Below are 13952 nucleotides of genomic sequence, written 5' to 3'. Positions count from 1 at the left end.
TTATTTCTTTAAATATTTTTCTGCCTCTTTCTGTGTCCTTCTAGTCCTTCATTAGGTTATGTTCACTTGAAATTGTTCCACATTTTAATGAGATTTTGTTCATATTTCTTCTGTTTTCTCTATGTCAATCTATGTCCAAATCATTTTTTTTTTTTTTTTGAGACAGAGTCTCCCTTTGTTGCTCAGGCTGGAGTGCAGTAGCACCATCTCAGCTCACTGCAGTCTCCACCTCCTGGGTTCAAGCAGTTCTCCTGCCTCAACCCCCTGAGTAGCTGGGATTACAGGCACGTGCCACTATGTCCGGCTAGTTTTCGTATTTTTAGTAGAGTCAGGGTTTCACCATATTGACCAGGCTGGCCTTGAACTCCTGACCTCAGATGATCTGCCTGCCTCAGCCGCCCAAAGTGCTGGGATTACAAGCATGAGCCACCACACCTGGCCTATGTCCAAGTTTGAAGATACTTCTAGTTCAAATCTACTGTTGAGTCCCTTTAGTGAATTTTTCATTTTAGTTATTGTACTTTTTGACTCCAGAATTTTCATTTGGTTCTTTTTATAATTTCTGTCTTTTTGTTAATACTCTTTTTCATGAGACATGGTCATTACAGCTTTCTTTACTACTTTAAGTATGATTTCCTTTTCTACTTTGAAAATATTTATAATGGCTTACTGAAGTATTTTTCTGTTGAATTTAATGTCTGAGCCCTTGCAAAGGCAGTTTCTTTTGCCCATATTTTTCTTGTGTGTAGGTCACACTTTCCCTTTTTGCATGTCATAATTTTTTGTTGAAAACTAGATGTTTTAGGGAATATATTGCAGCAGTTTTGGAGAATATTGATTCTCCTCCTCTGGGGCTTGTTTTTGTTGTTGTGTGTTTGTTTATTTGTTTAGTGACTTGGCTAAACTCATGTAATGAAGTCTGTCTTTTGCAATATGAAGCCTTCCTCCCTCTTTTTTCAGAGAGCTCATCCTTGGCTGTGCCCACAGTTTACTTGGGATGATGGTGGTTTTAGCAGAGCTCACTTTGTGTCTTTCCCTGATAGCTCTGTATAGTTCTCTGCTTCCTTTGGTATCACGCTGTTGGCTCCCCTAATTACTTTTTTCTTTTCTGGAAGGTGGGGGGAAGGGTCTCACTCTGTCACCCAGACTGGAGTGCAGTGGCACGATGGCTCACTGCAACCTCCGCTTCCCGGGCTCAAGCAATTCTTATGCGTCAGTCTCCTGAGTAGCTGGGACTACAGGCACATGCCACCATTCCCAGCTAATTTTTCTATTTTTAGTGGAGATGGCATTTCACCATGTTAGCCAAGCTGGTCTTGAACTCCTGACCTCAAGTGATCCACCCACCTTGGCCTCCCACAGTGCTGGGATTACAGACGTGAGCCTGCGTGACTACTCCCTAATTACTATCTAATTGCTGTGTTTTCAGCAGTGCTCTAGGACAAAAATTTCTCCACAGTCTGATCCAATTTAATTTGGGCAGTTGTAGGCTTTCAAGCCAGTTTCTGAGAGTTGTTCTGAAACCAGGAGGGCTCTTCCTCGTTGTCTCTTTCCCTGGTTGTTTCTTATGAACTAGTTGGCTTATGTTTAGCTTGTTCTTACTTAAGAGGAGCTGGTTTCAGGGGTGCCCTTTAGGCTTGAATTTCCCCACACTATGTTTCAAATAAAGTCAGTTCCTTTGGGGAAAGCTTTGGAGCTTTTTCCTATGGACTGCCTCTCCTCTGGGCAAAATCTCTAAGCCAGTTATTCTGGGTGGGTGCCCAGCTACAGAGGTAGCCTCTGATTATTTTGGCTTGCCTCTCCCAGTGTGTACCATCTGCTGTATAACAAACTGGGGTAAGGGAGACTGCAGTTGGGACAGGGGACAGTGCCTTTGGGTTAGAACCTCTTATCCTGTGAGTAGGGCTGGGTGGAGAAAGGAAGCCCCAATCACCCTGCTGCACTCCAGTAGGAAGGAGTCATTAGTTCTTGGCTGCACCCACCTGGAATGAAATGTTCATCAAGCTGAGCCCTCTCAGCTCAGGATTGGGAATAGGAGGGAGAGAATGGGAGTGGCTCAGGTGCCTCAGATTCTTCCTGTTTGATTTTCTTGAATAGATCTTTTCTCATTTGCTGTATGCTATTAGGACAATTTCCAGAGACTTTAAATGATTGATTTTTAAGAGTTTTCACCAATTTTGCTTATCTCTGGGAGTGGGTACACAAGAGCTTATGCTGTCATCCTGAAAGTTGACTATTCATTCTTTTTCTTTATGAATTTTTAATTGTGATTAAGTATACAAAGCATAAAGTTTATCATCTTAACCATTTTGAATTTTACAGTGCAGTAGTGTTAAGTATATCCACCTTGTTCTGCAACCAGTTTGCGAAACTTTTGGTTCTTGCAAAACTGAAATTCTATAACTATTAGCATTAATTCCCCTTTTCCCTTCCCCCTGGCAGCCACCATTCTACTTTCTGTCTCTATGAATTTATGACTCTAAATACTTCATATAAGTGGAATCATACAATATTTGTTCTTTTGTGACTGGTTTCACTTAGAATGGTGTTATCACAGTTCATTTGTGTTACAGCATGTGTCCTTTTTAAAGCTGAGTAATAATTAGATGTATATACCACATTTGGTTATCCATTCATCTGTTGACGGACACTTGGGTTGCTTCCACCCATTGATTATTGTTAATGCCGATATGAACATGGGCATACAAAATATCTTTTGGAGACTCTGCTTTTAATTCTTTTGGGTATATACCCAGAAGTGGAATTGTTAGATCATACAGTAATTCTATTTTTAATTTTTTGAGGACCCACTATACTGGTTTCCACAGCAGCTACACCATTTTACATTCCCACGAGCAATGCACAAGGGTTCCATTTTCTCCACATCCTTATCCATACTTCTTGTTTTCTGGTTTTTTATAACAGTCATCCTTAATAGATGTGAATTGGTATCTCACTATGGCTTGGATTTGCATTTCTCTAAAGATTACAATAAGCACATCTTTTCATGTGCTTATTAGCCATTTGTATATTTTCTTTGAAAAATTGTTTACAACTTTTAAAAAATCTGTTTCAGCTCAGATTTCTTTTATCCAAGATATTGGAAGGCTCCCTCTGAAGCGACACTTTGGAAGGTAAGCTGATCATCTCACTTTCCAAAAAGCTGATAATGTCTACTGAATATATTCAATATGAATTAATAACTGTTATCTATAACATCCAAGAAAGACATACTGTACCTAGTAATTTATAAACATAATTATATTAGAGACCCTTCCTTTTCTTAAATATAAAGCATATTTTCACCTACTTCCAATGGACTATACCGGATTAAATGGAATCAGGGAATCACAAAGGAAGAGGAATCTTTAAAATCCTCCAATTCAACAAATCTAGAAACCCCTTTCCAGCTTCCTGTCGAGAGATGTTCTTAGCCTATGCTTGAAGACCTGCAATGACTAGGAACTGCCTCAGAAAGGAGCAGTGTCCTTGATATATTCTTATTTTAGAAAATTTAGACAAGCAAAAAATAGATGTGTGTGTGTGTGTGTGTGTGTGTATATATATATGATTCATTTTATTGGAAAGTAGCTTCTGTGCCATTATCAGTGATTAACACAAAATGTATACTTCAGTTTGACTTAGCTTATTTGTAAGATCGAATTAAGCACTCAGGAATTGTTTAAAGATTTTAAAAATGGCCGGGCATGGTGGCTCATGCCTGTAATCCCAGCACTTTGAGAGCCCGAGGCAGGTGGATCACCTGAGATCAGGAGTTGAAGACCAGCCTGAACAACATGGTGAAACCCCATCTCTACTAAAAATACAAAATTTAACCAGGTGTGGTGACACATTCCTGTAATCCCAGCTACTCAGGAGCCTGAGGCAGGAGAATCGCTTCAACCTGGGAGGTCGAGGTTGCATTGAGCCAAGATTACACCATTGCACCCCAGCCTGGGCAACAAAAGCAAAAACCCATCTCAAAAAAAAAAAAAAGATTTAAAATATCTTGCTTACTGGATGCATGGACAAAAGTAAGTGATAGAAATGGCACCTCTGACTCCTCCTACCTTTTCTCCTATTTCTGGTCCCAAATGGAAAACTCTTGTGATGTGAGCTTTTTCCCCCTCTCTACCCTCCAAGATTCATTAAGGCCTTTGTAGTGTTAATGTTTTTTTCTGTATACTGGCTTAGCTATGCGGAGCCCATCTTTCCTATCACAGAAAGACCATGATGGATGGATCTTGAAGCATCGTCCCACTGGGATGTGATCAGGGCTTATACATTTCATAAACACTGCTTTTCTTCTCACATCCTTCTGAATGAAAGCAGGACCAGATCTCCTTGATGGCTCCTTTCCCCAACCCCCTAAGTTTATGGCATCAAAATAAAGACAAATAAAGACAAGTATCTTCTATTGTATTTTTGCTCCTGAGATGTATTGGGTTGCTGCAAAAGTAATTACTTTTACACAAGCCTAAACTGAATGAGAATCTTCACTATTTTATTATTGGTTCAACTACCTACTCAATGTGACTTGAGAGGCAGTATTTTCTTTTTTTTTTTTTTTCTCCCTAGATGGAGTCTCGCTCTGTCTCCCATGCTGGAGTGCAGTGGCGTGATCTTGGCTCACTGCAAGCTCCGTCTCCCAGGTTCTCGCCATTCTCCTGCCTCAGCCTCCCAAGTAGCTGGGACTACAGGCACCTGCTACCACGCCTGGCTAATTTTTTTTTTTTTTTTGTATTTTTAGTAGAGACTGGGTTTCACTGTGTAGGCCAGGATGGTCTTGATATCCTGACCTCATGATCCACCCACCTCGGCGTCCCGAAGTGCTGGGATTACAGGCGTGAGCCACTGTGTCTGGCCACGAGAGGCAGTATTTTCAATGGTATATATTACAGTGACTGGTACTATCTTTTATTTATGTAGACCATATTTAAAACCATCATGAATATATTTAGTATTTAGTATTTATTAATATTAGTACTTAATATTTAATAGATGTTTAATTTCCTGTAATTCAACCTATACATTATTTTTGCCCATTTAGCTTCTTTTCAACTTTTACTATCCTAGCCTTGTAGATAAGTCATCATGCACTTCAAATACTATTTACTTAGGATGAATTCCTACAAATGAAATTGCTGGATCAATAGATATATACCTTTTGGGGCTTTTCTTCTTTATTGCCAAATTGTTGGCAAGAAAATTTTTCCAATTTTATATCCACTTACAGTGTATCAATATGTTCTTTTCTCCTAACCCTTGCCACCACTGGGTTTTAAAAGTATCTTTGCCAGTTTAGAAGATGACAGTAGTAGGCCGGGCTCAGTGGCTTATGCCTGTAATCCCAGCACTTTGGGAGGCTGAGGTGTGTGAATCATCTAAGGTCAGGAGATCGAGACCAGCCTGGCCCAACATGGTAAAACCCCATCTCTACTAAAAATACAAAAACTAGCTGGGCGTGGTGGTGCCTGCCTGTAATCCCAGCTACTCCGGAGGCTGAGACAGGAGAATCGCTTGAACCTGGGAGGCAGAGGTTGCAGTAAACTGAGATTGCACCACTGCACTCCAGCTGGGGTGATAGAGCAAGACAGTCTTAATAAAAAAAAGAAATCTTTACTGAAGACATTATTTCTTTTTATTTTTAGGTGTTTTCTTGTGGTTTGGATTGGTTTTTTTTTTTTTTTTTTTTTCCGGAGGCAGAGTCTTGCTCTGTCGCCACCCAGGCTGGAGCTCAGTGTGGCACTAGCTTGGTTCACTGCAACCTCCACCTCCTGGGTTCAGACAATTCTCCTGCCTCAGCCTCCTGAGTAGCTGGGATTACAGACGCATGCCACCACAGCTGGCTAGTTTTTCTATTTTCAGTAGAGATGGGGTTTTGCCATGTTGTCCAGGCTGGTCTTGAACTCCTGGCCTCAAGTGATCTGCCTCCCTCGGCCTCCCACAGTGCTGATAGTACAGGCATGAGCTACCGTGTTCAGCTCCTTTTTGTATTTTAAGTTGTAGGAACTTATTCACAGTTTGTCATTTACCTTGTAGTTTTGTTTTTGTAGTTAAAGGGACTAGCTGAACAGCACAGTGTAGGTAAATGAAAGAAAGATGGCTTCATAATCATCACACTCATGGTGTAATTTAAAAATCTTCTCCTTTGGTTCTTGTTAATGCCTGCAATGAATGTGACAGATTGAAAATGGAAGCCCTGACTGACAGGGAACATGGAATGATAGACCCTGACAGCGGAGATGAAGCCCAGCTTAATGGAGGACTTTCTGCAGAGGAATCTCTGGGTGAACCCACTCAAGCCACTGCGCCGGAAACCTGGTCTCTTCCTTTGAGTCAGAATAGTGCCAGCGAACTGCCTGCTAGCCAGCCCCAGCCCTTTTCATCCCAAGGAGACATGGAAGAAAACATAATAATAGAAGACTATGAGAGTGATGGGACATAGAAGCCAGCCTGCTAATCTGATTCCTACTTCACAGATTCATTTTTCATTCAGTGGTACTTCAGCAGAGTTAATACGCTTTTCTGATGAATTACACAACAGTTTGTTAATTCTTCATTCTTGTAGTATTTCGTCACAAGAAACCTACTCTTCTGTCATCTTGAAGTAAATAGAAGATCAAGCCTTCAAATCTCTGAATTTTTTCTGTAGTATTTATTAAATCTGTGAGTGGTTTAAGGAGCGGTCAGTGTGTATAAAGTGTGTTTCAACATTATGCCAAATATCAAAATGTGAAGGACTAATTCAGCAAGCAAAAACGTTATGGGGGGTTGTAAATATGAACTATACAACAGTTTAGGATGCAATTAAGAGTGTAAACTGTGTGCCTTATTTACACTTCATTGTCTTCAGCTTCTCAGATATAGTTTTGATGTGTTGTACAGTGGAATATCTTAGATACTTTTTGGAAAGTATTTACATAATTTATATCACAATTAAAATGTTGAATTTCATTTTGTTTCTCCTGTCTTTTAACATTACCTAGCATGTACTGTCTGCCTTGGATCCTTAGGCACAGTGCACGAATCTCCCTCACCCCGTGTCAAACTTTTCAAAAGATAGGGAAGAGGATGGCAAAGTTGCGATGAGAACTGTAACTATCTTTCCAAAAGAGCCCCGTGTGTAGTCATTGCCGCGAGGTGCCGGCCAGTGGCGCCGAGCAGCCTGGGTCCAGAGTGGGAGTCGGGCCGATAGAGCCGGGCGGGGCAGAGCTGGGCGGGCAAGGCTGGGCTCGTTCGGCCTGCCCCCGGCCCCGCCCCCGGCCTCGGAGTCCGATACCGCTTTCAGAGTCCCGGGCGGCGTGCGCGCTCTTCCTGGCGACTGCGCAGGTAAGTGGGGCCGGGGTGGGGCCACGTGATCGGGAGAGGAGGGCCCGGCGGCCCCCAGCCCAGGTGTGCGGGGACCGAGGGGTGCCCGCGCTCGGCAGCGCTCAGCCTGCCATAGCCCGCGGGGGAGGCCGGAGCCAGGGATCCGGGGAGGCCCGCCTCCTGCCGGGTTTCGCTCTGCAGACGCAGGTGCGGCCGAGCCGCCGTCCTTCCGGGCGAGGGGCGGGACGCGCACCTTGGGGCGATCCCGGTGCTCCTGACCTGGGAGGTCTCCCGGCTTAGTTTCGGCCTCGTTGGGGCGGAATCTCCAAAGACAGTGGGTTTCAGCCAGAAACGCGAAGACGAACGCCCAGCCGGCGCGGGCAGAGCGGAGGACACAATGAGATTTGTGGGACCGGGCGCCCAGAGGCTGGCGCGGGGGATACCCCACAGAGAAAATGCTCGCTACCCCCGGGCAGTCGTGGGTTAGTTAGAACCGCAGAGCTTTTCCCGATCCCTTGGAAGCGCAGAAGTATCCGAAATCTACCCCTTTCTTGGGTCCAGCAAAACTTTTAAGCCAGGTAAACCGGTGGTTCTGTTTGTGGAAAGGTGACCAGGCATGATTCCTGTGACACTTAGCTGGGGGAGCCATTTCTTCTGCCGCTGCCGCGGCTTTCCAAGATGAGTGTACGAGAGTGGAGTAAGAGTCCGGGGCCTGAGCGGGACAAAGACACACGCTGCCGCGGCCTGCGGGACCAGAACGGACTCTCAGTGACATCCTGAAAGACATTAGGGGTATCCAGATATTTAAGATGTAATGAAATACAGCTAACCATTCCCTTCTAAAAATCACATTACCTTGCTTTTCCACAACTCTGTAATAATTGCATATTTTTTATTTAAAAATGGATAAGGTGATTTGATTCAAATAAGCCACTTCACAGGTGAAGAGTTAAATCCATTACAGTGAATCTTATTTTTACCAGTGAGTTGAATTAAGCATAGTGTATCCTGTAAATGCTGTGTAAAACTTGCTAAAATCGTTTGTTGTGCTTTTGCTTCTACATTTCTTAGGAATGTGTTTCAAAAACTAGAGTCGTAATAGCATTTCTAGAACTTACATTTTTAGAGAAAGAAATAGAAAGGTACAAAAATAAATGATTGTTATAATATACAGAACCGCTTTGCACTGGGCACCCTGCTGGGGCCATCAGAGTTAATCCTCTAAGGTCAGAGTGCCCCTATTAGAAGACCCTGGGGTTCCACCCCATTCTCTTGTCTCCAGTCTGTACATACTCTGTGCCTTGCTTGCCCCCTTACATCTCTTCCTGGATTTTTAACGCATCTGAAACACTCTTCAGTCTGCTGCTCCCCAAGGCTAAGCGGGAGGGGTGGAGAATGAAGTATAGACAGATAAAATGATCAGATGTCTGGGGTTTACTTCAGAGGACTCTTAGCGGCAGAGGAAATAGTACGGGGAGTATAAATGAAACAAGTTTGGCCATAAATTGATAAATGTAGAAGCTGGATGTGGATACACAAGGGTTCATAATGCTATTCTTTCTACTTTTTATTATATTTGAAAATTTCTATAATAAAAATTTTAAATACCTATCTAGCATTTGACCTCTTCTCACGATCTCAGTGATCCACTGGATTATTTCAATGGCCTAGCCAGTCTTCCTGTTTTACCTCCTGCCTTCTGGAGTGTACTCTCAACACAGCATCCATAGTGATACTGTTAAAATAAGTCAAATCATGTCACTCCTCTATTCAGAATCCTCCAGTGGCTTCTCATCTCACTCCCAGCAAAAGACAAAGTCCTTTCTTTCCAGTGGTTTTCAAGGCCCTACATGATTCAGATGGCCTCAGTTCTACTATTCACCTTCTTACCCACTTTGCTGCTGCCACAGTAGCCTCCATGCCTGAATATTTCTTGAACATACCAGTCACTCCTGCCTCAGGGCATTTGCGCTAGCTGTTCCATCTGCCCGAACACTTGTCCCTGATAATGGCCTGGCTTCCTCCTTCACCTTCAGTTCTACACTCAGATGTCCCTTTCTCTATGAAGATTTCCCTGGTCACTCTGTTTAAGATTGTAACATCCTGTCCCCATTGCAGTCTTTACCCCATTTCTCAACTTTGTTCTTTAGCATACTATATATTTCATTTATCATCTGTCAATCCGCCCGGCACTCCCCCAGTTAAAGCATCATGAAGGCAAGGATTTCAGTCTGGTTTGTCCACCAGTGTACCTTCAGCATGCCTGGTGCAAGGCAGGTTAAATGAAGGGTCTTTGTTTTCCAAAGTAAAATAAAATAAAGCCTTAGGAATTTTCAAATTGTTCAACAGTATAAAGATGGGGTTATCAGACCAGGTGCAGTGGCTAACGCTTGTAATCCCAGCACTTTGGGTGGCCAAGGCAGGAGGATCGCTTGAGCCCAGGAGTTCAAGACCAGCCTAGGCAACGCAGTGATACTTAATGTCTATTAAAAATTTTAAAGAATTAGCAGCCGACCGAGCATGGTGGCTCATGCCTGTAATACCAGCACTTTGGGAGGCTGAGGCGGGCGGATCACGAGGGCGGGAGATCAAGACCATCTTGGCTAACACGGTGAAACCCCATCTCTACTAAAAATACAAAAAATTAGCCGGGCATGGTGGTGGGCACCTGTAGTCCCAGATACTCGCGAGGCTGAGGCAAGAGAATGGCGTGAACCCAGGAGGCGGAGCTTGCAGTGAGCCGAGATCGCACCACTGCACTCCAGCCTGGGCGACAGAGCGAGTCTCAAAAAAAAAAAAAAAAAAAAGAATTAGCTGGGTATGGTGGCATGCGCCTGTAGTCCCAGCTACTCAGGAGGCTGAGGCAGCAGTGAGCTATGATTGTGCCCCTACTCTCTGGCCTGGGAAACAGAGTGAGACCCTGTCTTTAAAATATTAAATAAATAAATACGTAATAAATAAGTAAAACAATAACAAAAAAGATGGGGTTATCCATTTTAATTTTGAGACCGTAGGATCAAGTACAATACCATGTGCCCAGTTTAAGTCTTCAATAATGAGACTTGGCAGGGTGTGAATGAAAAAAAATTGTTCTTCAAGCAAAATACTTATAAACAATTTGAGAGAGCAGTTCGGCATACCTTAACCCTAGTAGTTAATTTGCAAATGGTTTTCTTCTTCCTGTGTATGGGTGCAGAGCGCTGATTTCATGAATCAATAGGCTTAGTAAAAGTGCATTTTCTGCTTTATTTTTGAAGTGGATTAAATACCTTCTGAGATACTTGAGTCTCTCCCTGGGAACAGTAAATCACCTGAATTGCTCTGGAGAGAGTAATATTAATGGTTGTTGCTGCCATTCTCTATTGTGCCTTGGGGGAGCCTTAGCCTTTGGTGATTGTTGTCTCTGAGATTCAATTTTTTTACATCTAGTTTACATTGTTGATATTTGAGACTGGAAGAAGCAAGTCCTCTAAAATGACTTTGTTGATTTAGGAAGGGGAAGGGCTGTGCACTCCCTTTGTTTTAACAGACTGCCTCTCCTAGGCTATTCCAAGTGAAAATGAAGAATATTTGCTGACCCATCAAATTTCGCTACACTCAAATTCTCAGTATTTTGATTTAGATGTCTGAGGAAATGACTCTACTTGGGAGTGTGTTCGCATTCTGTTTTGTTAAAGTTTTGTCACTTTTGGTCTTTATTTTATTGTTTAAGAGGTCTCACAGATAAATTACATTTATAAATATTTTAGTTTTCATTTCTTTTTTTTCCCCCCTTTTTTAGAGACAGAGACTCGCTGTGTCACGCAGGCTAGAGTGCACTGGTGCAGTCAGTGCTCACTGTAACCTCAAACTCCTGGGGTCAGGTGATTCTTTCCTCTACCTTAGCCTCCCAAGTAGCTGAGACTGGGCACAGCACCACACACGGCTAATTTTTAAAAATGTTTTGGGTAGATACAGGTCTCACTATGTTGCCAGGCTGGTCTTCCACTCCTGGCCTTAAGTGATCCTCCTTCCTTGGCCTCTCAAAAGTGCTAAGATTACAGGCATGAGCCGTCATGCCCAGCCTAACATTTTAAATCTTGATTGCATTTAAAATGGCATAGAATGATGACTGTATCCCTAAGTAATATAATTGTTTAAAATATAGAAAATCTGTAGTGTTAAAATATACATATTTGTCTTTTTTTTTTTTTTTTTTTGAGATAGGGTCTAGCCCTGTCACCCAGGCTGGAGTGCAGTGGCGCAATCTTGGCTCACGGCAACCTTGCCTCCTGGGTTCAAGCGATCTATATCTCAGCCTCCCGAGTAGCTGGGATCACTGGTGCATGCTACCACGCCTGGCTAGTTTTTGTATTTTCAGTAGAGATAGTGTTTCACCATGTTGGTCAGGCTGGTGTCAAACTCCTGACCTGAAATGATCCGCCTGTCTTGGCCTCCTGAAGTGCTGGGATTACAGGCATGAGCCACCATGCCCAGTCTCATATTTATCATTTTTGTATATCATAATAATTAGACATGATCCTGTTGGTCTCCTAAATAGTTTTTGCTACTATGTGAATAAAATCAGCATCATTGAGAGGATAAGTAACTAATCATAAGTGATAACTTTAAATTTGGCCACAGGTGTGAAAATCACAAATGTCATCAAATGATGGAAGATCCAGGAATCGGGACAGGCACTATGATGCGGTCCCAAGCGACCTGCCCTATCAAGATAGCACCATAAGAACCCATCCAACTCTTCACGACAGTGAGCGGGCAGTGAGCGCTGATCCCTTGCCACCACCCCCTCTCCCATTACAGCCACCATTTGGGCCAGACTTCTACTCAAGTGACACAGAGGAACCAGCTGTAGCGCCAGATCTCAAACCAGTAAGGCGCTTTGTCCCCGACTCCTGGAAGAACTTCTTCAGAGGGAAGAAAAAGGACCCCGAATGGGATAAGCCGGTGTCTGATATCAGATACATCTCCGATGGAGTGGAGTGTTCACCACCAGCCTCTCCAGCAAGACCAAACCACCATTCACCCCCCAACTCCTGCAAAGATCCCTACGGAGGGTCAGGAGGAACCTTTAGTTCCCGGAAAGAGGCTGACGCGGTGTTTCCCCAGGATCCCTATGGATCTCTAGACCGACACACACAAACAGTTCGAACATACAGTGAGAAGGTGGAGGAGTATAACCTGAGGTACTCCTACATGAAGTCGTGGGCAGGCCTGCTGAGAATACTGGGGGTGGCGGAGCTGCTTTTGGGGGCCGGCGTCTTTGCTTGTGTCACAGCTTACATTCACAAGGACAGTGAGTGGTACAACTTGTTTGGATATTCACAACCATATGGCATGGGAGGCGTTGGTGGACTGGGCAGTATGTATGGGGGCTATTACTACAGTGGCCCTAAGACCCCTTTTATACTTGTGGTTGCTGGATTAGCTTGGATCACCACCATTATTATTCTGGTTCTTGGAATGTCCATGTATTACCGGACCATTCTTCTGGACTCTAATTGGTGGCCCCTAACTGAATTTGGAATTAACGTTGCCTTGTTTATTTTGTATATGGCCGCAGCCATAGTCTATGTGAATGATACCAACCGAGGTGGCCTCTGCTACTATCCGTTATTTAATACACCAGTGAACGCAGTGTTCTGCCGGGTAGAAGGAGGACAGATAGCTGCAATGATCTTCCTGTTTATTACCATGATAGTTTATCTTATAAGTGCTTTGGTTTGCCTGAAGTTGTGGAGGCATGAGGCAGCTCGGAGACACAGAGAATATATGGAACAACAAGAGGTAAGTGATTTCATAATCCCTCATTTGTGTGTGTATGTTTGTTTTTTCTGTTATTTATTTGTTCCCTTGTTAAAAAAAAAAAAGTGTAGTGCTCAAAACAGAAAGCTTTCATAGAAATCTTCTCTTTTCTTTCTTTCTTTCTTTCTTTTTTTTAATGGTCTGAGATTCAAAAGTCCTAGTGCAGTATCTGACATGCTTTGACTGGGATAACCCACTCTGGCGTTTGGCTGTTATATAACATTGCAAGTAGGCACCAGATGTGTAATATATAGTTTGTTGGCTGCATTATGATGTCTGTCTGAAGCTTAAGGGAAAGACACAGCTACTGAATTTTTATAAAGAAGAAGAATATACTCAGTAAAATAAGTGTCTCATCATTAAAGTAAGTTTGAGAACAATCTTAATTCTTTAATATGGTAAAACTTAATAAAGACTCCTAAATTTCATTTAAATGTTATGATTTACTTTCTCCCAGTGAGTTGAATAAAGCCAAATAAGAATATGGTAAACCATGTTTAAATTTTTTAAGTATTGAGAGATTGAATTGTAATGAATATACTCTGTGAAAACTTGCCCAGTGGTTTTTTATTTGGGGAAGACGTATGGTCCAAAATGAGAATGGAAGTCCTACGTTGTTTCTATATTTCTATAACTTAATAGGATAATAATGAGAATAAATAATAATGAGAACAATAAGAATAAAATAATAATCACTGAAGGATAAGATTATATAAAAGCCCTACCTAAAATTATTTTGGTTGAACAGTAGCAAATGTTAGAGTATGTTCCACTGGCTACATTATTCTCTGAAGTAAGCTGATACTTTGCTTTCTTCCAAAGAGATGTGTGTAGTA

The 13952-nt window shown here is 42.6% G+C and overlaps 2 protein-coding genes across 6 annotated transcripts in view; both read left to right on the top strand.

Moving 5' to 3' along the window:
* Positions 1-6955, top strand: part of RAD17 (RAD17 checkpoint clamp loader component) — a 50879-nt gene extending 43924 nt beyond the window's left edge. For all 5 annotated transcript variants that reach the window (XM_023207920.2, XM_023207921.3, XM_023207923.3 and 2 more), the window contains 2 exons: positions 3077-3134; positions 6187-6955. In XM_023207920.2, coding sequence (XP_023063688.1) covers positions 3077-3134; positions 6187-6448 — 320 coding nt within the window. In that variant the 3' untranslated portion in view covers positions 6449-6955. The remainder of the gene's footprint in view (positions 1-3076; positions 3135-6186) is intronic.
* A 314-nt stretch (positions 6956-7269) lies between these two features.
* The window catches only part of MARVELD2 (MARVEL domain containing 2), a 30713-nt gene continuing 24030 nt past the window's right edge, over positions 7270-13952 (top strand). Inside the window, exons 1-2 of the mRNA XM_023207882.1 lie at positions 7270-7332; positions 11935-13098. Of these exons, the coding sequence (XP_023063650.1) occupies positions 11950-13098 (1149 nt within the window). The 5' untranslated portion in view covers positions 7270-7332; positions 11935-11949. The remainder of the gene's footprint in view (positions 7333-11934; positions 13099-13952) is intronic.

The sequence above is a fragment of the Piliocolobus tephrosceles genome, chromosome 4 (genome assembly GCF_002776525.5).
Source record: "Piliocolobus tephrosceles isolate RC106 chromosome 4, ASM277652v3, whole genome shotgun sequence".
Lineage (NCBI taxonomy): Eukaryota > Metazoa > Chordata > Mammalia > Primates > Cercopithecidae > Piliocolobus > Piliocolobus tephrosceles.
Note: the sequence above shows the minus strand (reverse complement) of the source record. Positions and strands in the feature narration are given on the sequence as shown.